Source organism: Dufourea novaeangliae, unplaced genomic scaffold (genome assembly GCF_001272555.1).
Source record: "Dufourea novaeangliae isolate 0120121106 unplaced genomic scaffold, ASM127255v1 scaffold162, whole genome shotgun sequence".
Lineage (NCBI taxonomy): Eukaryota > Metazoa > Arthropoda > Insecta > Hymenoptera > Halictidae > Dufourea > Dufourea novaeangliae.
The window spans coordinates 334,223-360,731 of record NW_015374046.1 but is presented as its reverse complement, the minus strand read 5'-3'; the positions used below and the strand labels follow the sequence as shown (position 1 = coordinate 360,731).

General features: G+C 33.8%; 3 protein-coding genes across 3 annotated transcripts in view; 2 read left to right on the top strand and 1 right to left on the bottom strand.

Moving 5' to 3' along the window:
• LOC107189782 (protein argonaute-2) overlaps positions 1-26,416 on the bottom strand; it is a 35,091-nt gene extending 8,675 nt beyond the window's left edge. The window contains exons 1-8 of the mRNA XM_015578407.1: positions 26,346-26,416; positions 21,186-21,316; positions 12,047-12,187; positions 8,836-9,116; positions 7,525-7,831; positions 7,206-7,428; positions 6,989-7,136; positions 5,081-5,344 (exon numbers count right to left, since the gene is read on the bottom strand). Coding sequence (XP_015433893.1) covers positions 5,081-5,344; positions 6,989-7,136; positions 7,206-7,428; positions 7,525-7,831; positions 8,836-9,116; positions 12,047-12,187; positions 21,186-21,303 — 1,482 coding nt within the window. The 5' untranslated portion in view covers positions 21,304-21,316; positions 26,346-26,416. The remainder of the gene's footprint in view (positions 1-5,080; positions 5,345-6,988; positions 7,137-7,205; positions 7,429-7,524; positions 7,832-8,835; positions 9,117-12,046; positions 12,188-21,185; positions 21,317-26,345) is intronic.
• On the top strand, positions 19,278-22,093 carry LOC107189783 (39S ribosomal protein L53, mitochondrial). The gene is made up of 3 exons (XM_015578408.1): positions 19,278-19,444; positions 21,494-21,606; positions 21,813-22,093. Exons 1-3 carry the CDS (start codon positions 19,299-19,301, stop codon positions 22,010-22,012), a joined length of 459 nt encoding a protein of 152 aa, XP_015433894.1. The 5' UTR covers positions 19,278-19,298; the 3' UTR covers positions 22,013-22,093.
• Positions 22,505-22,696, top strand: LOC107189646. The gene has a single exon (XM_015578229.1). It carries the CDS (start codon positions 22,505-22,507, stop codon positions 22,694-22,696), a length of 192 nt encoding a protein of 63 aa, XP_015433715.1.
• Positions 26,417-26,509: the final 93 nt, after the last annotated feature.

The window sequence follows — 26,509 nt, the reverse complement described above, 5'->3', positions numbered from 1 at the left end:
GTCTGTAGAAAATGCACGATAGATGAGACAAATAGGCAAACAAAAACCACGGGCTGTACATATTTAGTGCGGCATTTTAAAAATTAAAATCAATGTACAAAAAGAAAAACATAATTATACTAAATGTACAAAAATATACAGCGTCTTCATCACATGATATGGATGAATTGTTAAGAGATATGTCAGTAAGTATTTGTCGAACTACATGGCACTAACATGATGGTTATGCCCAGCCTATTATACACAGGTAGCTACACAATGTAATCAATTAAAAATACGTCCCCGGATTGGACGTATATAACGGTCAGTATGTTCGTCAGATCTGACGTCAATAGATTTTTTTTCTTTAGGGTTAGCTAAAAGAAGATATTTACAATCGTATACTTAATTACAGGATGTGCTGCGATCACACGAGGAACAGTTGATATAATATCACAGTTCTTGATTATTCATTTTAAAAAGTGTACCGCGGCTGATGGACATCACTTTGAGCGTTTACAACAGCAAAGTCCAACTTGTAGTAAAGTAACAGAGACGGGAGTCTGAACTTCTTTGTCTACGAAAAGACACCAAAAAAAGGATCCTAAAAGGCCCTTACGCTGAACAGTAATGGTTTATGATATGAATAGTAAATTCCCATACTATCCCAACATTGTTTCAGAGTATGATCACTTATTTGGTGTTCAAGGTCACTTCAAAGTTATCTCTTACAAACGGGCGCACCCATCGATGAGGGCCGGGACCGTCTTTTCAGCCTTCTGGGCACGCAGCCGGAACATCGGACTCTGGGAGGGTAAGGCAAATGGCCCCCGGCAACAATGACCACCTACTCGACTGGAAAAAAATGGCGCAAGTTGCGCGGGAGCTTCGGAAATACCATACACAATACCACAGACGAGATATAAGAATAGACATAACATGCAATGTAATTTTCTGTCCCATGCTTCGAGGGCGACAAAAACCCCCGTACCATTTCAGTATTCCATTCCTTGTTAGCGAAACCGGGGCAATAATGTATGTACACCGACGAGCAAACTCGGCTTCCGCTAGGGGAAAAAGTGAGGTAGGCGAAGGGCCTCCTACCGTTTAGTTTTGGCAATTACTGAAATTTATGCCAAATTAACATTCGGTTTAACATTTATTTCAGTATCTGAAATAAATTTTTCTAAATGGTAGGAAGCTCTTTTCTTACGCCACTTTTTCCTCTACAGGAAGCCGAGTTTGCTCGTGGGTGTACTCCCCTGTTAAAAAAGTTCCAGGACAGTCTCGTTTACAAGAAACAGTAGAATACTATATCACTTATTTTTATTCTATGTAATTACCACAACTGTGTAGAACATATTTGCATTGCCAACTTCAGATCAGTCGAATAGTGTATAAACAGCAGTTGAGTTTGTCAACTGAAGTTACAACGAGCGGCGATTTTTATAATGTCGCGGTTCTCCTTACGGTTTTCTTTGATTATTGCGGTGTGGTACACAAAGAATTTCTACCAACTGGCACAACAGTCAATAAAGAGTACTATTTGTGTGTCATGAAGCGGTTACGTGATTCAGTTCATAAAAAGCGACCCAGCCTATGGAAGAATGACAGCTGGATTTGGCATCATGATAATGCACCGGCCCAGACCTCAATGCTTGTTCGCAACTTTTTGGCTAAAAACTCAACGAATCTCATTCCTCAAGCACCGTATTCGCCCGATCAAGCTCCCTACGATTTTTTTCTTCTTTCCCAATTAAAACAACCGCTACGGGGACGTTGATTTCAATCGATTGAGGCGATTAAACAAAATTCACTGAAAGAATTAAATGCCATCACAGAAATTTAATTTTTGGGATGTTTTGAAGAGTGGAAAAAACGTTGGCAAAAATGTATTGTGAGCACTAGGGATTGCTTTGAAGGCGACAAAATAGAAATTGATAAATAAATGAATAGTACGTGAATTATTTGACTTGTCCTGGAACTTTTTGAACAGGGTAGTATGTATCGTTATATGCTGTCACAGATGTGTGTGTGTGTGCTTTGAGTCATCACGCTGGCGAACGTAGTTCCTGAAGCCGGAAATTTTCTTGTGGAATGCGCTCGAACCGGCGTAATTTTCGTGGGACACCAAATCCCATAAGATGTTAGATCTATTCTTATATCTCGTTTGTGACAGTACGCACGCAAAAACCAGACCAACGGCTCTGAGATTTCCTGATGAAACTGATATTCTTACCCACGGAAGCGAATTTGGGTGATGTCCGGTGAAATCGCACGACCGTCAATTTCCCTTTTCTGGGGGGGGGGGGGGGGTAAAGACAGGCGGCAGTGCTTGTCACCAACGTCCTGATGAAACTGAGATTCAGCCCATTCTGCAGGAATTTCGGCAAAGTCTGGTGGACGACAATGGCAAGACTGCTCACAAAATAGACCAGCAAGGACAACAGAGTGAGGGTAAAACAACCAAGATGTGATTGTCAGGTTCTTGCTTGGGACGATGATCCGGTTACCCCAATATCTTACTCCAAAAGCTAACAGAATTAGGTAGATAAAGGACGGATTTGTGCGTGCCTTCATATATCCCCGGGGCCTAAAGAAAGTCGTGGACTGATCCGAAGTGGTGGTAGAATAATACTACTCCAGGTAACGCACTCCATTCCATAAAGGGATGGGTAGGCCTTGCCATTTCAACCACATTAGCCGCGGCCTTAGGGGAGGTACCGATCTCCCCTCCCACAGGTGCGTTCCTAGCATACAACTACCACCACCTGGATGATGATGATGTAATATCGTTCGATAGGATTCGATTTAGTATCGCGTGGTATTTCAGCATATGTGCGCATAGGATATAAATAATAAAAATCTGTGATACCGAAGGAGACAATTTCATAAATATACCAATGAATTTGGAATGAAACGCTCGTCACTTTTTGTTACTACGTAAATTTGAATAAGTTGTAAAATAAAGTTATAAAATTTGTCAGCACCATATTATTGTATATAAAAGACCATGAAACTCACCCATTAGAAGTTTTCATGTATCTCTTCTGACTTTCGGGTCGAAATTTTGAGCGGTGGTCTCACCCCTTAAAGTTGCCTCTCAACCGATAAAAAAAAATACGTGTACCTTATTTTTACCTACTTAACAAACGTACAAAGTTTCATCGAGATCGGACACTTCCGTGCCTTCCCATGTTAAATGTAGCTGAATGTGTTTCACCATCCGCTATAAGATGCAATAGAAAAAAAATATATTCTTTCCTGCCAAAAAATACGAATGACCTTGAAAAAAAAACGAAAAAGTCGAATAAAAAAATTAGGGTATAGAATATTTTCGCCCGCAGTATTCCTTCGTCGAAACCATTCAAACTGGGCTTTCAATATTGTTTGTATCATCAAAAGCATACCAGATATTTAATTGTTCAGGTTTTGCTGAGACACCTTATACAGGATGTCCCAGCTAACGGGATCATCTCGAATAATAACTTAACGGCACACTGTATGAAAAGTTTGACGCATGGAACTTAAATGGCATCAAGGGGCACATCTTATAAGGTACGTGCTCTTTTTGTGGGCGGAAGCATTTTAGAGATTTCCAGGTTACCTTGATTTTTTTAACGGAATGAACTATTTTTTGTACCATAGATCGATAGAATATCAAACTCTACGTAAAAATGTGTTGACCTTCATACGTCTTAAACCTAATAGTTAACGAGATATTTACAAAATAATTGTTAATACGTACTTACTATCTGGAAGCTATAGCTGCTCGAACCGATGCCCCTTAACGTCAATACAGTCATTATTTTGTAAATATCTCGTTAACTATTAGGTTCAGGGCGTATGAAGGTCAGCACATCTTTACTCATAATTTGATACTCCATCGACCTATGGTACAAAAAATACGTTATCTGTTACAAAAATCAAGGTGACCTTGAAATCTCTGAAGTGCCTCCACTCACAAAAAGAGCACGTACCTTATAAGATGTGCCCCTTGATGTCATTTAAGTTCCACGCCTCAAAATATTAATAAAGCGTACCGATAAGTCATTATTCGAGGTGATCAGGTTAGCTAAAACATTCTGTGTGTATAAGAACGCTTTGTTATACGGAATGTTAATAAAAATCTGGGAAACTTTCATAAGGTCGATTCTGCATGTCAAACGAAAACGACAATCAGAAATGTCGAAAATGCATTCAGGTGACGAGTGAAAGGCCCAAGGGTGAGGGGGGGAGAGGGGGCGTGAAACGTACAAGAGCGAGCGTCAGTAAAATGTGTATATATCTGGTATTAATGAAATAAATAGTCTTAGTTTATTGTTAGACTTAAGTAGGCTATACTCTATCAAAACGGCTCCTGAGACGATCGCATGAGACTTAGGTGTCTTTTTCTGCCCGCTGAGTCTCATGAGACCGTCTCTAAGACCGGTCACGTTGTGTATGGACTGCTTTACGCATATTTCGCTTGTACTTTCAACAATTAATATCTCCGAAATAAAGCCTCGAACCAATTTCGTCTTCCAATTATGTAGTTTGGCATGTAGAATGCACCCTGTGACAGTGACTTACATTTTTATTAACACTCTGTATAGCACAGACCCGACTTAAGATGCCTTAGGTCATTTTTAAAAATGCGATTACATCACTGCATTTTCCGGCACACAACAATGCTATTTGCAAAAATTGAATTATGAAAGTATTGTTATAAAGTTTCCACAACTTTTTGTAATGTACGAATAATTTTCAGCTCTTTAAAAGTAACTTTTTTCGTGAACCAGCCAAATAAATGGAATTAATAAAACTGAGCTTAGAACCTTCGTAAAATTGATATTATTTGAAGTTTTCAAGACCAAAGTATACCACTTAAATCTTCGAAAATCTTTCTACGAGAGTAGGAGTTCTATTGATAAACCTCAAACAGAAATATCTATACAAATTTGTTTTATAAATATAGAAGATTTTGGATAAACGGAATTGTACGTAATAAGTATATATTGTAGAGTATTGAACAAAATGTATCCCTACCAAAAATAATACAAGAGCCTCTGCAAATGTGGGATTTGGCTAGACCTGACTGATTCAGTTGGAAGTCTCTCACCTGTCCACTGAGGGAACTTACGCGCCCTCCATACTGCAACTTAGGCGGGACTAAAATACGACCCCTAACTTCCACCATACTATTTGATATCGTCAGACCAAATTCTTGAACGTATGAATCATTATTGAAGTCAGCTCTTTTAACCAAATTATTTATTTCTCGTTCACGGTCTGGAGCTGAACGGGCTGTTGCTTTTATCATAGTAGACGTCTGCATGTCGGTCAATTTCTTGATGCAACGTTGACCAGCAACAATATTACACACCTAATAACAGATGACTGTCAAATATATTATATACATATACACACACGCGTACGCACAAAGTTGCTATCTCTATTCCTCTATTAACACATTATCGGACGGCGACTCCCGCGCAGACTACTGTCCAAAACTGACGCCTTCAATTTCCATTTGAGAGAAAAACATTACGTAAGTATTATATTTTGTTTATAGTTGTTTACAATATTAAGTACTATTAATAATGTTGAGAGAGTCTACGTTGCGTCCTAAGTAAGAAAATTTCACTACAGACAAACCGTCCGTGATCCTTAGCATCTATTTTTAGACGACCGGCCGTTAGCGGAAGCTTCACGCGCGCGCACGTACGCATGTGTATGTCTCAAAACTGACTTCATTAACACGTTCTCTGCGTATATTAAATTGCCGATGTCCCCAGCGAGCTGAACCAATTTATAGTTAACGATTACTATTTATTAATTCATGGGAGAATTATAAGACAACAAGGAGATATTTTTTCCTGTTTTTAGTATCTTTCTTGCCATGTTTCTGACACTGTTTCATAAATGTAATACCAAGAAAAACAAGCAACATATGCAGTGAACATGTTAAAAAAGGCAGGCGATATTATGACAATCCAACAACTAAGAGCTAATATTCATTCTTCTGTAGGACAAACATTTAGAAAGTTCTACTAAGAATAGTTTTAGTTCTTACAAATATAGTAAGATGTTACACCAGGTTTGAAGTGTAATGATTACTTTTTCACGGAAAAACGTCGACAAAATCGGTTTCTGATTTTTTCAACTACGACACACCTTTCCAAAAAATCATTAAAAAATTGAGGACACTACTTATGATAATATGTCGCTACTGTCAAATGATAAACGTGGTGCCGTTAAAACTTCAATAAGAAAAATGTATTTTTCATTTAAAGAACGCAAAAAATTCTCTAACACGTGCCCCGGTAAATACTATCAATTAGATTTTTTACAGATTTTTTACGCGTCACTAAACAGGAAAATAGAGGAAAATCCGATAATCCGAATTTTCCCTATTACTACCCCCCTGATCGAGATAGATGGTTGAACTTTGCACCGACCGTTTTTTCTTGACAAGCTATCAAATGGTATATCATAAACCCAAATCGGTTTATGGGCAATTTCGACCCCCTTATCCTGCTATGTATACCCTTTAGCCCTTTAGAGTCCCAAATCGTGCATTAAACTGAAGCATGCTAGTTTTCATAACGCACGTCGATATAATATTGTAATATAATAGTGAAGTATGCTCCATTTAGCTACTAAAGTAAAGTTTCAAAATATACTTTTAATCGTGAATATGTAGTTTATCGGTTAACGTTGGAATTTTCTAAATCGAGAAATACCAAAATAGCGATTGTTTAAACTCTTTCCTGATTTATTACACGGAAATGAAAAACGCTTATTTTTAATATCAAAATCTAAAGTAACTAATAAACAAAATCACATGTTAACTATAATTCACTGCATAGTAAAAAAAATTGGTAAAACATTGTTACAAGTTTGAACGAAAAATAATTATGATCAGGTGATCTCACTTTATTAAAACAATTTTTCCATTGCTCGAGTCCTTCAACCTGGTGTAATCTCTTAATCATTAATTATAGATACAAAACTATATTCAACAAACCTCAAGTGGCAAGTATGTATGCTTGTGTTCTTGTCCGACTTGTAAGCAAGGAAGATGTGGATAGCGCAACTTTATTTTGTACTTGTCTAAGAAATACTTTGCAACGGTACACTCAACTGTTTGTCCATTTTCTAGTTGGAGTGGAAACCTAAAATTTCCAATTAATATCATCAAATATACTTTGTATAATATTAAAATCGTTTTCGTATATACTTACGACTGCATTTGGGCCGGTTTGCGAGTAACATTACACACTCGATACTTCCGCCTCATCGTTCCACAGTGTGTAATTTCAATTTTAAGTCCTTTGATTTCTTTTGTAAACTTAACTCGTTGGGAATCTGTGAGTGGTTTCTTTTGTTCGTTTATGTCTCGAATATCTAACACTTCACACATAAACTCTATAACTGGTTGTGCTTTGTAAAATGCAGTTGCAGATACTACAAAAGATAGACCATATGTAAGATAACTAATTAATGTAAGAGTATGTAATACTGATAAGTAGAATACTTAATCCAAAAATGGTAAATGTATACCATCAATATTCAGCATCATTTTCCATTGTGATGGTCTAACAGACTGATGGAAACCAAACCAGACTTCCCTACCACCTCCTAAGGGATGATAGTATCCATCAGGCGTACTGAAGAATGATCTACCTACTGGAGTATATGTCATGGATGGTAAATGCCTCATTACAACATCTAAAGCAAGTATAGCATCATATGGTATTTGTCTTGTACGTCCTTCTAGAGCTTCTTCTAAAGCAAATAGTGAAACTTGAGCCATCCATTTTATAAATACTTTAAAAACTCTGTCTTTACCCTCTCCAGGTAGTGTAACCTGTTGTAAAAATATAATTGTCATAAAATGGTTATCAGGATCATCAACATATACAGGGTGTTTCATTTAACTTGACGAATCGAAATATCTCGAGAAATACGCATCGTACGAAAAAAATGTTTTGAATAAACCCTCAATATTTTCAAATGGGCCATCCTCCCGTGCTAAAATTAGCCCGCCTCCACTGCCTCCTGGGGGTAGGGTGGGGTCAACTTTGAAATCTTAAATGGAAATCCCCATTTTTTATTGCAGATACAGATTTTACGGAAAAAAGTACGTTACTTTGATCTGAAACGTTTTTTTTTTTTTCGAATCGTGATAGATAGCGGTGGAGTCGGCGTAAATTATCTAATCATTTAAGTTTTTCTAGGGGAACCCCAATGTTTCATTAAATATGCGTCAACGTTGATCAAATATTAACGAGGCGGAACTTGTTTTCGGAATGTTCTCTCAGCATCGGGATGCTTGATTAACTACTTTATTAAAAAAAAAGCACCCCGAAGGGAACCGAAAACGACTACGTCCACGTTGTTGTTCCTGGGTAGCGCTAACAGTAGAGAATAAAGTAATTAATCATGCACCCCGATGCTGAGAGAACATTTCCGCCGAAAACAAGTTCCGCCTCGTTAATATTTGATTAACTTTGAAGCATGTTAAATTAAACATGGGGGTTCCCATTGTAAAAATCGAATGATTAGCTAATTTACGCCGACTCCACTACCATCTATCATGATTCGAAAAAAAAAAACGTTTCAGATAAAAGTTACGTACTTTTTTCCGTAGAATTTGAATCTGCAATAAAAAATGGGGGTTTCCATTTAAGATTCCAAAGTTGCCTACGCCCTACCCCCAGGGGCGTGCTAATTTAGTTATCAAAATATTGAGGGTTTATTTGAAACATTTTTTTTGTACGATGCGTATTTCTCGAGATATTTAGATTTGTCAAGTTAAATGAAACACCCTGTATAATAGAAACAGAACTTCTGTTCTGATATTATAATTACCTCTAATTCTACTTTGTCGTTACCAATCAGTATGGGGTCTCTTGTATATAAATTATTTCTGCCATCAAACACAGGCTTAAGAGTTCCGAATAGTTTGCTATTTGCATGTACCATTGTTTCTATAATTTCTCTATTAACTTTACGAGGACACTTATCAGGTTGAATATTAATATCATAATGATGTACATAACCGCGTGGCATAGTAATTTGGAAGTGATTGGCCCTTAAATTGATTGGTTTGCCTTCACGTCCTATGTCTGGTCTCCGAGGACATGAAAACGCTGTAACAATGTATTCCTTTATTAATTTTCTAACTTTATATTAATATTCTTTATATTAATATGTCAAAAGTCTATTTCACGCAATTAATTAGAAAACAATGTACAATAAAAAGCAGAATGTACTAGAAAAAATCTTCGTAAACGATGCTTTGTAACTTGTTATATATATATATTACAAGGTATTATATCATTTTGGCACAGCTACAGAAGTCGTCGTATTCCATGTTTAGAAGTCGAATTCTTTATGACTATACGTATACGTATCTAATTAAATAGACTTAAATATAATATGCAGGGTGTCCCAACATAGGTGTAAGTCCTTGAAAGGGGTAATTCCTGGGGTGATATGAAACAACTTTTTCCTTAGCGAAAAAATTCTCGGAGGCTTTGTTAACAAGATATTAACGAAAAACCCCGACCAATCGGAGCGCGAGTCTGCCGCTGACCTCCCGCGGTAGCGCGCAGCCAATGATACCGCAGGAGCTCAGCTGATAGACTCGTGCTGTGATTGGTTGGGGTTTTTCCATAATATCTTGTTAACAAAGCCTCCGAGAATTTTTTCCCTAAGGAAAAAGTTGTTTCAAATCACCTCAGGAATCAATCTCGAATCGGACACAGCACCATATTCACACCTACATAGTTAGTTTTAATACGCACATCCAAAAAACCTTTGCCAATAACCAACATGTTCTCGCTGTTAGCCAAGATGTTGAGAAAGCCTACGATATGGTGTGGGAACACCGAACTTTGATCAAGCTTAAGGAAATGGTACGAAAAGGAAATGGTAAGAAAAACGGTGTACCATAGGGATCCGTCCTCAGTGTAACACTGTTTCTCAGAGTTATTAATGAAACTTGTAGAATCAATGAACCATAATCAATAACTCCAGTTATCACAAAAGTGTTTGCTGGCGATATCATTATCCTATGTAAAGGGAAATCCATTAATACTTCTCAGCAATTTGTACAATTGTCACTTGATAGGTTATTTGCTTGATCTAGAAAAAACTGGCTTCAAATTTTCATCCATTCACAAGAGGTGGACACGACCTTTCCCTCTCCGATTTTTTTCATACTTTGTAGGTTTGTAGTACCCAGTTAGATACGTAATCTATGTAAGTGAGAAAATCCAACTCAAGTATTTTTGAAAGAATCAGTATAGAAATTTGGTGGGTGGCAACTATGCAGCTAGTACTATGCTACTAAGTATTATACAGTGGGCTCCGCATATTTTCTCCTGATTCCACACATTTTTTCAGCTATATTTTTATTGTTTTTTTTTTCGTTATCTACACGCGCTTTTTTTTAGTTTTTATCCAATATATATTGATACGAATAAATATGTATTAAAATATCTTTAATAATTCATAACTTTACTATTCATTTTTGCCTGCCAGTTACAAAGTGGGATTTGGCTTACGATTAAGATTTTCCATTCATTGATCCACCCTTTGAATCATAAAACTGACCGACCCTAAAGTTTATGTGTTTCGGTAGCCTAATCGTGTCACTCGATACCCTTGAGTTGTAAAAACTGTGCTCAACCATCGTTCAGGGGCGTGAGACGCCAATTTGGGATCGGTTCTTCCGTTTTAATGTAATTAAACAAGTTCTTATAGCGTACTAATTTCCGATTTAAAATACTTCTGGCCCTTTTATTCTTGATGAAAGCTTACGAAGACGTAAACTACTTTCAAATCTTCCAGTCTTTTTCGTTTTATTCCTTGGAACCACATAGCTAAGAATGGCGTACGACCCTGAGTATGGTGGGACACAGTGGGCCCCGATCCTATTAATGGTTTAAGGGTCGGCCACGTTTATGGCTAACGCTATGTCTTTGAAGTAGCTATACCAACACCTTAAAAAGCTTGTGACTTTAGCGATCTCTACGTTATGAGAACGGTGAATCTGCGATGGGTAGTGACACTAAAATGGACATGATGAAAAAAAATACATTGGATGAAATGTCTACTCCTATACCTCGTCTGTGCCGTACCTACCCCCAACCCTGATCGTGGTATCGCCGTACCCGTCACATACCACCGACGCCTCTTCGCCCTCGCACCTGAGGACTACCCATAGATACATACAATGTATAGACGGAGCATAAGCTACCATTTTGGGCGAGGGGACCGTAGGATTGGAGGGGAAAAGGCAGCGGTCGTAAGAGGTACGTCGGTTAGCTTCGAATGCATTCGGCTCGATCTTAATGGATGTTTTTACATATAACATAATGGAAAATCTAACTGACACAAAGATTTTCTTACCATTAAAACAACATACAAATGATCAATGTTTCTTTACTAATCATATACATAATTTATTATGCATTATCATAAAATTATATGCTAACATAAGATTAACGCAGGAGATACAAAATTTTAATATAAGTGATAGACATAAATTTAATAAATTAATACTATTTAAAGGTCAATAAAAATATATATGTATATAAGTGTCTCATTTATTCTTTTCGTTAAATATATATTTATTTTTACTATGTGTGTGTACACACACTTTATAATTAATTAGGCATATCAATCGTATTTATATCAGCAATTCTCATCATTCTTTGTATGCTTAGAACATTTTTCAAAATATAACCATTATTGCAAACACCTACAAGTACGATTTTATTTAAAAAAAGAAAGCTTTATACTATTTATTTTGTTAAATACATATATCTATAAAAACTACATGACATACGGAATTTTTAACGTATATGTATTCTTTTCAACTATCTCTCATAGTATGCATGTATGTAACGTGATTGTATACCCGAATAACACCGAAAAGGAACGAAGTTACCTGATTTACCACTACCCACCCCCTTACCGCGAATCTTACTCCCCCGCTCCGTCCATACGTATATGTCTATGGGACAACCCGTGAAGGAAGGATGCGATACAATGTAAATTTGATAACACTTACTTGGCAGTTCAGGAGGTTGCGGTGGTGTGTGTGTCTGTTGTATGGGTACAAGTCCTAAGGAACTGGAAGCCACAACATTGTTCCCAGCTGCTTCGGGTCCTCCTACGACCGGAGCACTTGTCGAAGATCCAGATAGGGGAGCTGAAAACATAGCAACAATATCACAGCAAATTATTATAACTATCCACACATATATTGGGTTACAAGATAAACCCATACTGTTTTTTCTTTTTAAATTACGTTTTTCTTATAATGCCATTGTGTCTACGGTTAAATGCTATATACCGTTTTATAACTCATTCCTTTCTCTAAAAAATTATTCTGTTAGATTTATTAATTTATGCAAAAATGTAGGTTAAAGGAATCAAGAAGAATAGAATAGCACAACAATGCGGATGCGGTTTTCGCACTTCAAAAAGGGCCACTTTGACCTCAATGACACTCCGCGCTACGGAAGACCGGCCAACATCGATGAAACCAGAATAACCCTTTACACTCGGACGCTTTTTCCCTAGGGGGTAGGAGCAACTGGAAGCGTATTTGCGTCGAAGGAGATAAAAACATTTAAAACAGATATACAATAAAAATAAATCATATTTCTTACTTTTTCACGTAGAATCATTTTACATTATACAGGGTGTCCCAAAAATGTCCTCCGACCCGGAAATGGGGCACTCCGGGGGTGAATTGGAACAACTTTTTCCTTAGCAAAAATTTAAACTGAGGCTTCGTTTACGAGATATTAACGAAAAACCGCATCACCCTACCGATAGGCTTATTTTACGGAAAAGAATTTAACGAATACGGTTTTTATATTTCTAATAATTTCCGAGATATTTGACGGAATACTAAAAAAAAAAATACGTATGAAATGTTTTCATGAGAACTACAATTTCACAAAGTTGTAATAAAATTGTCGATTGTCAATTCTGTTGTGAGTTCACGGTTGCTACGAGGCCGAAGATTTTAAGCCATAAATAACCGAAAATTCCACTCCGGCTTCTACAAGGGTGGTCGTCCAGGACCAAGCAGCGTCAACTGACACGTGTCGGTAAATTTTTTTCCCTGCTCCTCGAGATAGACAATGTACACTGTACTTTCCAACTCGAAGCAAGGGATACGTTGATGGTCCTCTTCATTTCGGACATTTTTAAGCCGATGCACGTGATGTCTGTTTTCTATCTCGAAGGAGTAGGTACCCTGGCAATAAATTAACGGGCTACGGCGCCTTGGAGAAACTGCGCGACGGTCCTTTCCTTCCACTTCTGCAAAGCACGTGTTATCCTAGAACCGTTGGTTTCTTTCTACCTAAATCTTGTCATGGTGGGAGTGAACTCACAATGTAACGATGGGAAACTACTTGGGGGTAGAGGAAAAATTCTGTCAGTCGGTTAGCAATCGGGCGACAGAGATGTTCAGTTCACGGGAGTATTACGCAATGTTATGGTGGTACGTACACAATAACGGATATGCGGGTGTTGCTGTGCAAGTGTTTGGTTACGTAAAACATCTGAAAAATTGAAAACAATCGGCCCTTTCCGAGGCCACGAATTTTCCTAACGTAGTAACAACACGTTGGATTAAAAATACATTAAGTGATTGTGTCGGGTGATCAGTGTTAGTGGTCGTGCAGTGAAGCGAGTACGTATTCTGTGGAATAACCAGGACGCACTTGACGTTACAACCCTTAACTTCGGCTGGTGAGGTATACCTGCGATCACCTGCGAACTGGGCCATACCCTGCCATAAACCGTTTCGGCCGTCGATGACCAGGATCGGTTCAGTGACCTAGTGACACAGGTTTGCAAACTGCAGGTGAATTTCCGAAAGGGTGAGTTCTAATCAATTTATTGCTGATTATTATTTTCTTAATTTAACGCAAGCTATGGCTTATTTCCGGCGATAATTCTGCAAGTTTCTGTACCTAACTTTTTCTTCGGGCTTTTTGAAGAAACTTATTCATTATCAGTAACATTGTTGACAGTTATTAAACTACGAATTTTTATACCAATACCAAATTACGATCACTTCTCGTGTATTCTCTGTTACATTACCTTTTCGTTCACACGTTATTTGAAAAGGAAATTTACAAATTCGTAAAAAGGAATTTACAAAAATGTAAATGTGCATTCGTCTTTTTACGTTACACATAATTTGCCTACATTTACGTTTCATTCATTAATCTCTTTAAATAACAAACGACAGATGATAAAAAGTATGATTTTATTTGTTACGTCTTGTTTATTTGCTATTATTATACGCGGTTTCCTGCGATGCATGGTGACCTACTTGTTCGGAGCTTCGTAGTACAAGCGTAGCGCGTAGCCACCGCTAGCGCGGGAACTCGGCTGGCAAACTCGCGCTCTGATTGGTCGCGGTTTTTCGTTAATATCTCGGTAACGAAGCCTCAGTTTACATTGTTTCTAAGGAAAAAGTTGTTCCAATTCACCCCCCGAGTGCCCCATTTCCGGGTCGGAGGACATTTTTGGGACACCCTGTATAAAAAAAAACGTAATAACGAATTGTAAAATTTATAAATTGAAATATTTTATAAAGCATTTACTAAAATGCGTTCTCCGGTTTTCAGGACAAGTGTTACTCCCCCCCTCCCTCTCCCTCTCGGTATAATAATTGAGCGAATGTAACAAAATAAGGCTTCCGGTTAATGGAAAGCTATTATGAATCGTTAAGATTTTGGGGAGTTACAAATTTTACACGAACTTTAAATTAAGTGAGAAGTCGACGTCCCAATTACCGGGTGGTTCAAAGGTCGACTGTAATTACAATACTTATCATTAATTACACCAATATTCATATCAACTATGAAAATACTAAATAATACCCGCAGAACTAACTTCTGAAAATAATTTCTAATATGTTTTAACACTGAAAAAATGTTTGAGAAAATAAAACAGTTGCCTGCAATTAGTAAAATTCTGGGTCCAAAAACTAGTAATACATATAATTAGCAAGGATGTAATTCTACATAAACAAGTAAGTCGAAAATGTGGAGTAATATTTTTTCATACAAAGCTTCATTTACTGCTATATACTAATAGCACGTATTGCTATTGTATTCCGATTTATCATAGCAATTAATTAACAGATTCGGTACAGGTGGGAACTTTCGTAATTGAAAGAATTCATTGAAAATACTAAGTATCTCATACTGAATTGAATAACTTCCTTTGTACAATAATTATTCTTTCTCGTTTATTTAAAAAAAAATTCTATGAAGACTTTTACAATAACTAAATACGAAAATTTTAAACAGCAATCATAGACAATAGAGTTTTACTAAATCCAGTAACGGGTGTAGCCGGATAAGGGGTTCAAAAATGTCCTCAGATCAATTTGGACTTATGATAGACCATTCGATAGTTCACCAAGAAAAGAGTAATGCATACTAATTTTTAACCCTCTATCTCGAACAGGAGGGTAGTAACAGGAAAAATTTTAATTATTCACTTTTCCTCCTTTAACTCTATTTAATGACATGCAAAGACATCTGATAGGTGGTAGTTATCGAAGCACGTGTTAGAGAGCTACTTCTGATTTTTTCGTTAAAAATCGTAGTTGTACAAAATTAAAAACACCAGAATCTTATTGAAGTTTTAAAGCAACTAGACATTATATAATTACAGTAACGACATATTATCGTAACTACTGTCTTCAATTTTTTAGTAAGGTACGCTTTAAAAAATCGAATACCGATTTGTTCGAAGTTTTTTTCATGAAAAAGTTAACTTGTCCTTTGAATTTTTATATTTCCTTTTATAAGTAAATATATTATACGATTTTAAGGAGGTATTCTAGTGTAGACGGCCGTTTTCAACGTGACTTTTGGAAATTAATTTAAAGAAAACTATCAAACCTAGCAAACTCTGACTTTACATATATTTTTATGTACGTTTAAAGTAAAAACAAACGTTTTTTAAAGACATCTTATTAACAATTTATAAGTAGGCGCGCAGGTCATGTCGCGAAAAATTTGTTCAATCGTGCGCATTGATTGCGTCCGTCCTAGTCGTCTGCAAGAAATAAACAGCATTGAATCCATGAATGTGGTTATTGCTACACCTAACATAAATAAACTGAAAAAAATTGACGAAACAACAGAGCTTTGAAAATGAAAGTCTGATTTTTACCAAACAACTTTTACTGCTCGTGCTCCGGAGAAATAGTAATTTTGAAGATATCAAAAATTTTCTAGGTCAAACGATAGCCAGAAATGTACTCTATATGTGAGTCTAAATTTCAAGTCGATCGGCCCATTGGTTCCCAAGAAAAATGTGCGCTTGTTTTGGGAAACGTGGTTTCGAGAAAAACGCGTTTAAAGTCCGTCATACGATTTGTGTGCCGTCCTTTATTCTTTTATAAGTTCAAAAATTTTATGAATGTCGCCATATTACTTTAGCTATAAATTTTCAAGATTCCAATCTATAAGAAAATGTAAGACAAAAGAATGGATTTTTTTGATCGGTTACATTAGAATAACCACTAAATATTTCTGCATCGAGCAAAACGGTTCATAGATTGTAAAAATTAAATTATCTGAATTAAAACTCTGCTGTATTTGTTATATTCCAACGTAATTACCCTACTGCCAATACTGCCGTCGATACAGCGGCTACCCGTCCACTGCGGAACCGCTGCGAAGTTTTTGAACGTAGGTTCGAGCCCAGCAGATACTAACTTTTTTTTTTTACATTGATTACATATTTTTCCAATTTCTAACTAAATGACAATGAACAATATTTATTTAAGGGTATATTAACCTACAATATACATAGCAAATCTTATAAACCTCGTCGTCATCATCCCCTTAACAATATGATTACCCTATACTATGTCCTTAACAATCATATTATTCATTGTCAATATGAAATCCATACTTTTCAACATTTTTTATTTCTTTTAATTTTGTATGACAGATTTCCAACCAAAAAATCGAAAAAAATTCTCTAACACATGTTCCAGTAACTATGATCTATTAAATTTTGTACAGAATTTTTGCATATCGTTAGGAAAATAGAGGAAAAATCAATAATCCGAATTTTCCTTGTTATTAACTTCCTGGTCAAAATAGAGAGTTGAAAATTGGTAAAGACAGTTAGTTCTTGGTATGCTATCGAATGATCCATCACAAGCCAAATTCGGTCTAAGGGCACTTATACACCCCTTATCTAGCCATACACTTGTTGAAGTTCCTTCAGCATCACTAAATTTATAATTTCACAAAACAAAGATTATTTGTTTGAGAATTATTTCTTAAACTCAGTGCTATATTTAATATTTTATAAAAATGTTTCCTACAAAAATTATGTCATTTTGTGAAGGACGGGATATAGTAACAATAGTTTTATTCCATTGGAGAGATTAATGAGATACTAAAGTCAACTAGGTTTTTAAGTGTATAGTCTAATAGCTACTTTAAAGACAAATTCAAGAATCTACAACAATAAAATCTTTAAGGTTACTAAAGGTCGTACAAAATTTTCTATTTAATCTTTAGTACCATTACAAAATAAAGTTCTGTGTAATGTTCGATTGTTTGAAATGCTTCACTTGTTTATCAACACTGTTTGTACTATCTTTAATAACATTAAAGGATTTATTAGTAGTAGTCAATCCCCTCAGAACTATGCAACTTTTGTAAGAAATATTTTTATAAAATTGAAATGTTACATAAATATTTCAAGTCATAAAGTAAGATGAACCCTATGTATCGTTAGTTAAGCATCACTTTTTATCTTCGTTAATTGCTTCTAAACAGTATGAAAAATGCATAGACAATTTATTTAATATATTTATTTTATTATTTCAAAATAACAAATTTCAAACGAAAACAAATTATTTTACTAAGAAAATCATGTCAAGTTTAATCTTTAAAATGATGTGCATACATAAATTAGATTGGCTTAAATAATTCAGAAAGAATACTCAAACCACTTGTATGTCAATAATAAAACCAAATTTGTTGCCTGTTTTAAGGATTCAGTGGAGAATTTTCGAACGTTTACACGAGTAAATACAATTGAATTCTAGTTGTGACACTTCGATTAATACAAACAAAAGCTGTTCTTGAAAAAGACAAAAAAAAAATTAAAAAACTGACATACTGTTACTTCATAAAAGCAAAACTTCGTAAGTACATATGTAAAATTTATTACAGCTAGAAAAAATTACACTTCACAGTTTACATTCGAATCGTTCGAAAATTTTAACCCTATACCATTAATCGAACAGGTTGATTTCTTTTTGCAATACTGAAATCATTTGAATAGGACAATTTTATTCAAGCTGTTTGTTATATGTGAGTATTTGAGTCAAGTTTATTTTTCTAAATACTCAAACAATTCTACATTATGCGTTACCCGTGTTCTGACGGATCAAAACTGACGACACAAAGTACCTACGGAAGTGATTTATTCGTGATCTTTTATACATTTTCGTTAGATATTCTCATTTTTAGTTTCTTAGATATGAAATCCGTTAATACATTCGTGATTTTAATGAATTTGTATTATTATGTAGTAATTAAACAAGGAACAATGAATTAGAACTGCTTGAGTAACAATACCTTCTCCTGCTTAGACAAATACAGGAAATTTAATTTTGAAACATATTTAAATATTGCAGAACAGAATAAATAAACTGTACTACTTACGTCGTCCAACAGGATGCATTTTTACTGTTGACGGTAAAAAATACCAAATAACCACTAATAAATAAGTGAAAAATTTAACACAAAACCCACTGACCACACGACACACTGCAAACGAGACTACTGGAGACTACTTCTACAATGGCTGCTACTAGCTCCATTGTAATTGGTCTTAACCGAACCAATCAGCGCAGAGTTAATACAACTGTAGTTAGTAACATTTGGTATTATAATGTTTCCACGAATCATTTCAATTGTTTAATTTCGAAACGAATACCGCAAAAAAATCATAAGTTGCGAATTTATAAATTCACACTAACAGTTATTCTGGAATGTGTAACAACACCGCTTAAAATCATTTTATCACAACAGATCAAAGTTTAAAAAAATATATAAAATACAAAACTCAATGTAGGATATTTTTTCTACGTGTTTCATTAAAATTATCATTTTCATCATAATAACATTATAATTTCATGATACAAAAGTTTCCTCTTATAGCGGCACTGCGATCGCAGTTTTTCCCCTAGAGCTCTACTACTGACGATATATATAGTACACGCGATTGCGTGCTGGATTTCCGAAATGTCGATCCCTTTTAGTGGTACTCGTTCACGTTCAAAAGGAGTCATAAGTGCAATTGCAAAACACTTGAGAAAATTGTCTCTAAAGCCAGTAAAATCTATTAGCATAAAGTTTGATCCCTTCGGTGATAATGCTCTACAAACGAGGTTAGTGGAGAGAAACTTCATTTGACATGGATTCTTTTTTAGACATTAATCAACTGATTTAGACATAGTTAACCGAGTTCCTTTTTTTAAATTTATAGCATACAATACAGAGTTTACTATTAGTCACACATTTATACTAATGCATAAATTGTATGAGTATAAAAATCGATTTCAAAAAAGAACAGTATTCGACTGTTTTTAGACAAACTGATGCGATGAATAATTTAGTACGGTAAATGTCGAAACAAATGTATTATTTTGAAAGATAAAATTGCATTTATGTTCAAAAAAAGTAATAATTAACTGTTTAAGAGGTTTAGTTCTCATCTAGTGACGTCAATGGTACGCGCATGTGCACTATAAACTTTTCGGTGGCTAGCAGCAGACGATGTACTCGTCTGTATTTCTAGAAAAACTGTTCAATCATTTAAACCAGTGATAAGGAACCTTGATTTGTAGCAGGCCAAAATTGAAAATCTAATAATCCAAATGAGCCGCTGTAACCACAATCTTAAAAATGCAATTTATTAATTTACTTTAGCTCTTACTTAACTTTTTTCACTTTAGCTGGGTATAGTTGATCACATAAGCAACTGCAGCAGGCTGCAAGTAAGTAATTAGCAGGCCACAAATGAATAACTGACAGACAGCCGTTTGCTCATCACTGATTTAAACCATTATTGTTTAACCTTCTGCTATTAATATGGATTCATAAGACGTTGTTATTAATGTTGGTCTCTGAGACCTATATTTTCAAAAAGAAAGTTTTGGCTTCAAAAATATGATTTATTCAAGTCTGTCATAAGAAATCTTGTGACTAGAACCCTCTGTTATAATCGTTCCAACCTCATCCGAAAAATCTTGTTCAGATTGAGTATCAGTGTCGATAGTTTCCAATTAATCATCTATTAGACTTTTGTCGTCATCATCTATTTCAACCTCTGGATGTGTTTTTGCTTCATCGAATAATTATAGGAATCTTTGTTGTTTTTTTTCATAATCTACTCTTGCCATTTTAAAAATTTGAAGAATTCACATGTTCAAAGACACAAAGTTATGAAAAGTATTGCATTATACTTTTGGTTACACGAATATTAACTTTGATCTCACAGACTAATTCCGCTCGTGACTCAATGCTAATCCTTCATTGATCAAACCTGATCATGTATTGAATATGCAAGCACTAGGCAGGAAGGTACTGAAACGTGTGAGTAACATATCTCATTCATTTGGCAGTTATCAATAAGTATGGGCTACATTGGTCTCTAGGACCATGAATTAGTAATGGAGGGTTTAGGATGGAGCTCCTTACGTGATTCAATCTCCCTCTGTACGTTATATTGTATTTGTATTAATATCCGTATACATGGTAATTTAAAAAAAAACTAAGGGAATCTAGCAGAACCTATGAACAATATAATATTTGTTTATAGCATTGCAGTAACAATGTAATCAAAATGCCCATACCATAGAACATGTGAATTATTGATTTATTTTTGAATTTTTTTTTTAAATTGTAAAATGTTTACAATTGTATTACTCGGTATTTAATATCATTCTTCTAATTTATTTAAATATTTAATTATGAATTTAATGATTTTACACCTACCCAAAAATACTAAAAAAAATATTTATTATATTTATTATAAAAATTCATTTTTTCGTAAAGTAATTATTAAATTTTGTTAATAATTCAGTAATTCTTATAAGTTACAAAACTATATAAACAAGTTAAACTTACCATGACCATGACATTGTCCACATCCATATGCTTTGCCAAGCATGGAAACAGCTGTACTTATACGAATAGTACTTAAATCAGGTGTTTGAAGTGGTAATTGTTGTTCCATTTGCGCCATTTTGTCTAAAACACTACAAACAATAAAAGATAATATAGAAATTACCAAATATATAAAACAAAATGTTTTTTATATGACAAAATTAAAATTAGTTTTCAGATTAATATTGTGTGATACATTAATAACATTCATTCAATTTTATCAGTAATAAATTTTAATTAATATTTGTATATATAATATGTGTTTACAGAGACTTTTTCTTTCACATCACAACTCCAAAGATTATTGCAACAAATCCGCGCTGCAGTGTGAAACCACAAATAGTTTCTGATCTGTCTGAGCCCCTAGTTACATTTAAACTCTGTAAGTATTACAACTTTCTTAGAAATAATTATATATTAATTAATATTTCGATTTCTTTATGTTTTTAATATACATGAAAAATGATTAAAAACTCTTTCAATAAGGAAAGGTAGTATAATAAGGATTTGATAAGATTGTTCAAAGTTTTTATAAATGACATTTTTAAAGGCATAAATTACATCTATTCTTGTGTTTCTATCTTCTAGTATCAGGTGATAGTGTGGTAATCAAAAGTACAAATTTGACATCTCTGAATATTTTGGAACTTTACAATAAACATATCACACCTTTATCCCCACCTGATCCTGAAACTGAAAGTGAAATACCAGCTGAAGAGAAGAAAAAGAAGAAACGCGGAAAACTCAGACTTAAACGATGGTCCAAGAATAGAGGAGTATTCTTATAAGTTTATTGGCAACTTAACAGTTTTCGTATATATTAGTAATTTTGCAAATATTGAAGTATAACTGGGCATGAACATAAATACAGGTTACAGAATAAAAGATCTTTAAAGAGTAGGTGTTGAAATCAACATTATATTCATTTAAAACATGAATAATTTTCTATTTTTTTTGTTAAAAGAGTATCATAGAAAAATAGACCTACATTGTCAATTCATAAGAGAGACTTAGTAATGATACATTTATTGAAAAGTGCGTTCTGATTGCATTCAATATATAAATTCGAAGTAACAGAAACAAAAGAAGTTGATAAATGTCCAAAATTATTTTTATGCTTTCTTTACATAAATTTTATGGTATCTGCACTTGCTAAAGTCTGTGAAAAATTAACTGCTTTATTTCATGATAATTAAATTGTTTTAATTGTTTTTTCTCTCCCTACTCTGCTAAAAAAGAAGCATTTTAACTTTTGAGTGTAAAGAGCAATTGATTATAAAATGGCTAGTTATACCACAAGTAGTAAAAATTATAATATGAAACTTATAGATACTCTTTATAATCAGGTTCCAGCGTTTACAGACATCTTTGATGAAGAAACGTGGTATATTTTTGTTGCCTGCTTTGTAGCAGGAACATTTTTAGTTGCATTTATTCTTTCAAAATTTATTACATTAAAACCTGTGGAATAGATATAAAATATTTTTAAAACATGTCTTACATTTATATAAATACATCATTAATTGTATTCAATAAATTATATGAAACAATATTAATCATACTGATAAAATTTGTCTGTATTTATCTACATGAACATTATATTCACATAATTTTAAATGCCTTAAGCACTCGATTGTACTATTTACAACAATATGTACTATTTCAAAGGTAGCCAAAAAATAAATAAATTGTTTGTAATATGAGTACAAACTTATACAAATTGTGCTTTACATTACAGACTGTTCATAATTAGATTCATGAAATTACTGTATTTATATGATTCTCATAATCATTACACATTTTGTATCTTTAATGTAATCAAAATTGTATAATGCATAATAAATAACAAAAAATTATAAGTAATATGTTTCTATTATGTAAACAAATGAAATTTCATTACGTTTTATTTCCAATTTCAACATTCAAATATAACTATAGTTGTATTTATAAAGGGTATATCTGGATAAGGGGATCAAAAGTGCCCTTAGACCGATTTGGATCTATGATACACCATTCGATAGCTTATCAAAAAAAAAAAAATCTGTACCAAATTTTTGACCCTCTGTGTCAACCAGGAGGGTAGTCACGGTGAAAATTCGAATTATCCGTTTTTCCTCTATTTTCCCTATTTAATGACACACAAAAATTCTGTAAAAAGTCGGATACATAATGCTCACTATGGCACGTAATTGAGAATTTTTTTGTTGTGAATCATAGTTATAAAAAATCAAAAAAGCAAAAACATACCGAATAAATTTTTTTCTTATACATATCTTAAAGCGATTACTTTCATATAATTATAGTTGCGACATATTATCATAAATATTGTCCTCACTTTTTTGAAGATTTTTTGATAGGGTGCGCTGTAGTTTCAAAAATCAAAGACCGATACATGCTAGTCTTTATAAAAACAACTTCCTCATAAATAGATTTACCAAAGTCAAAGTCAATGGAATATTTTCTAATCCCAAAAACTTTCATACAAAGTACTCTAAAATTCAGTTCTCAGTATTACATTATTTCTGATAGAAATCAATGACCTTACAAAAGACATAAATATTCCGGTCAAAGGCCATTTGTTCACAGATAATCTTACATGAACATGCAATAGGAACAATTTCGATAATATAAAGGAACTTTTACAGTCATCCATGTCCTCTAGGAATGGTCCAACAAATCAGGTCTTAAATTTTCACCTCAAAAAACGCAATGTATTTTGTTTACTAAAAAAATAATTCATAGGAATCCATGAAAACTATACAATAGATAAACTAAAATAAAACTTCCGAAATAGTATTAAATCCTGTACCTCCTGTAAATCCTAACTGTCTTGGACCCTTCATATAAACTATTTAAAAGAATTCTGCATGAACAGACTAAACAAGTCATTAACACGTTGAGTGCTAAACCATTTCTTGCTAACTGTCTGTACAATGTACTTACAATGTATACAATGCCATATGTACCAAAAATGGTACACAATATAGAATTTAGTAAAAATGTAAACATTATCTAATCTATTATTAAAATAATAAATTAGATCAGTTTTACATATTTACTAAATTCTATGCAATTATAAATGCACTATATAACAAAAAAATAACTTCATTCGTATAAAATATTACAAAAATAAAAAAAGATTAAAATAGCATAAAATACAAACCGTTAAAAAAAGTATGAAAAGTATATATCTTTGAACAGAAACCACAAAATTCTTCACTATTTCAATTAATCATCTTCTTTCTGTTTTCTTTATGATAATTCCAGTGGAGTGGAGTTTTCAAAAGAGCATATTTTATTTATTAAAAAACCCAAGCACCCAGCTTTTTTTTAGATCACAATTAATAAATATCTATATCAAATTCAGAATCAATAACAGAAATGATACCTACTATTGAACACAAATAAAATAGATTGGCTTGTTCAACTATTAAGATTCCTGAAATCAATATAACTCTTACTAATTCTTGACAAAAATCAAATAAACAGACAAAAACAGAAAACCAAATTTATAGAACTGAATAGTAAGAACATGTTTTATAATAATATAAGATATATTATCGTTAGATATGACAAGCTAATAAAGAATTGCCTCCCCAACACAACATCTATCTTCACCGCTGAAGCTTATGCAATTCTCAATACTCCAAAAAACATCTGGGTCAATGACCTCCAAAATCATGTCATCTATACAAATTCTATGAGCGTAATCAAAGCTTTATTAAATTTAAATAAAAACAACAAATACGAGATTACAAAAGACATAGAAAAAATTTATGCAGAACCACAGATGAAATATAAGAATACACCTAACATGCAATGTAATTTTCTACCCCATGTTTTGGGAGCATCAGAAGCCCCCTTACCATTTTAGTATTCCATTGCTTGTTAGCGAAACTGGGGCAATAATGTACATATGCATCACTATATGCAGTCATGGGTATGTGTGCTATGCATCAACACAGTGTCGAACATAGTTCCTACAACCAGAAACTTTTATGTGGAGTGCGCTGAAACCAGCATGATTTTCATGGGACACCATGTCCCATAAGATGTTAGGTCTATTCGTATATTTCGTCTGTGGCAGAACTTACCAATGTACACACAAACGTAACTATTACCCTTCCATCAATAAATAACTGATAATGAAAAAGTGGACATTATTGCAAAAGAAACAGCAATATTTTTGCCAAATGAAAGATCAAGTCGAATCTCATATCAACTACATAAAAATCATTATAAAAGAAGAATGTAATAAAATATAGACTACAACTAGAAGAATCAAAATTCATAGCACAGTACAGAATTTTTATGAACTAATATATATATCATACCTCACAGTAATATAAATAGAAAAAAAAAAGCTTATTCGGTAATCCAAAAATTCCCATCTGTTTTAAAAATTTGCAGATTTGTAGTGTACCTCAATAGAAGTATCAGACAATTTTTTCTTTTTGCTACTTTTTGGTTCTTTAGGGTGAAAACGTTGCTTGAAGATTAATGTTCCATATCCTTCTATATCTCTTGAAAACTATTGACGACATAAAAAATATTATTAGAATGACCAGTTAATGACTTTTATACTCTATAAAACTATGCAATAAAATTGTTAAAAATTTGTTGATTTTCCTATTTATTTATTTGAACAACAAATTTTTAACATTATTGTACAGTTCTATAGAGAATGAAAAGTCATTAAATGTTCATTTTAACAATTTTTTTGTACATACTAGTTTTCAAAATATACAGAAATATAGGAAAACAAACATTAATCTTTAATGAGTTTTTTACCCTGCAGAACCAAAAAAATAGCAAGAAAAAATTGCCTGATACTACTACTACTATTAAAATTTCCTACGAATGTATAAAGTTTAAAAAAAAACCGTAATCTTTGGATTACCGAAATTACTTTGTCGATTACTCTAACATTACACAATTAATATAAGAAAAGGATTACGTTACTACAATTAATACCACAAACATTTATCAACAACTATCTTCTGTTTGAGTCAACATTTGATTCACAAAGACGAAAACATAACATAACAAACCCTGACACAGTTCTAATACTACAAGACTGTTTAAGAAACACAATCAATCGATTTTCTGTATGTCACCAACCTGTAATCTAAAATCTAATTATCCCAAAACATTGTAATACAGATAGAACTTCGTTGTTAATGTCCCACACAGTAATCCATACAATGTAAAAGAGAAGAAAATTCTGTAATGGATCGATGAATACGAATTTTCGATAATTTCACGAAATGTGCACTACCGCTTTC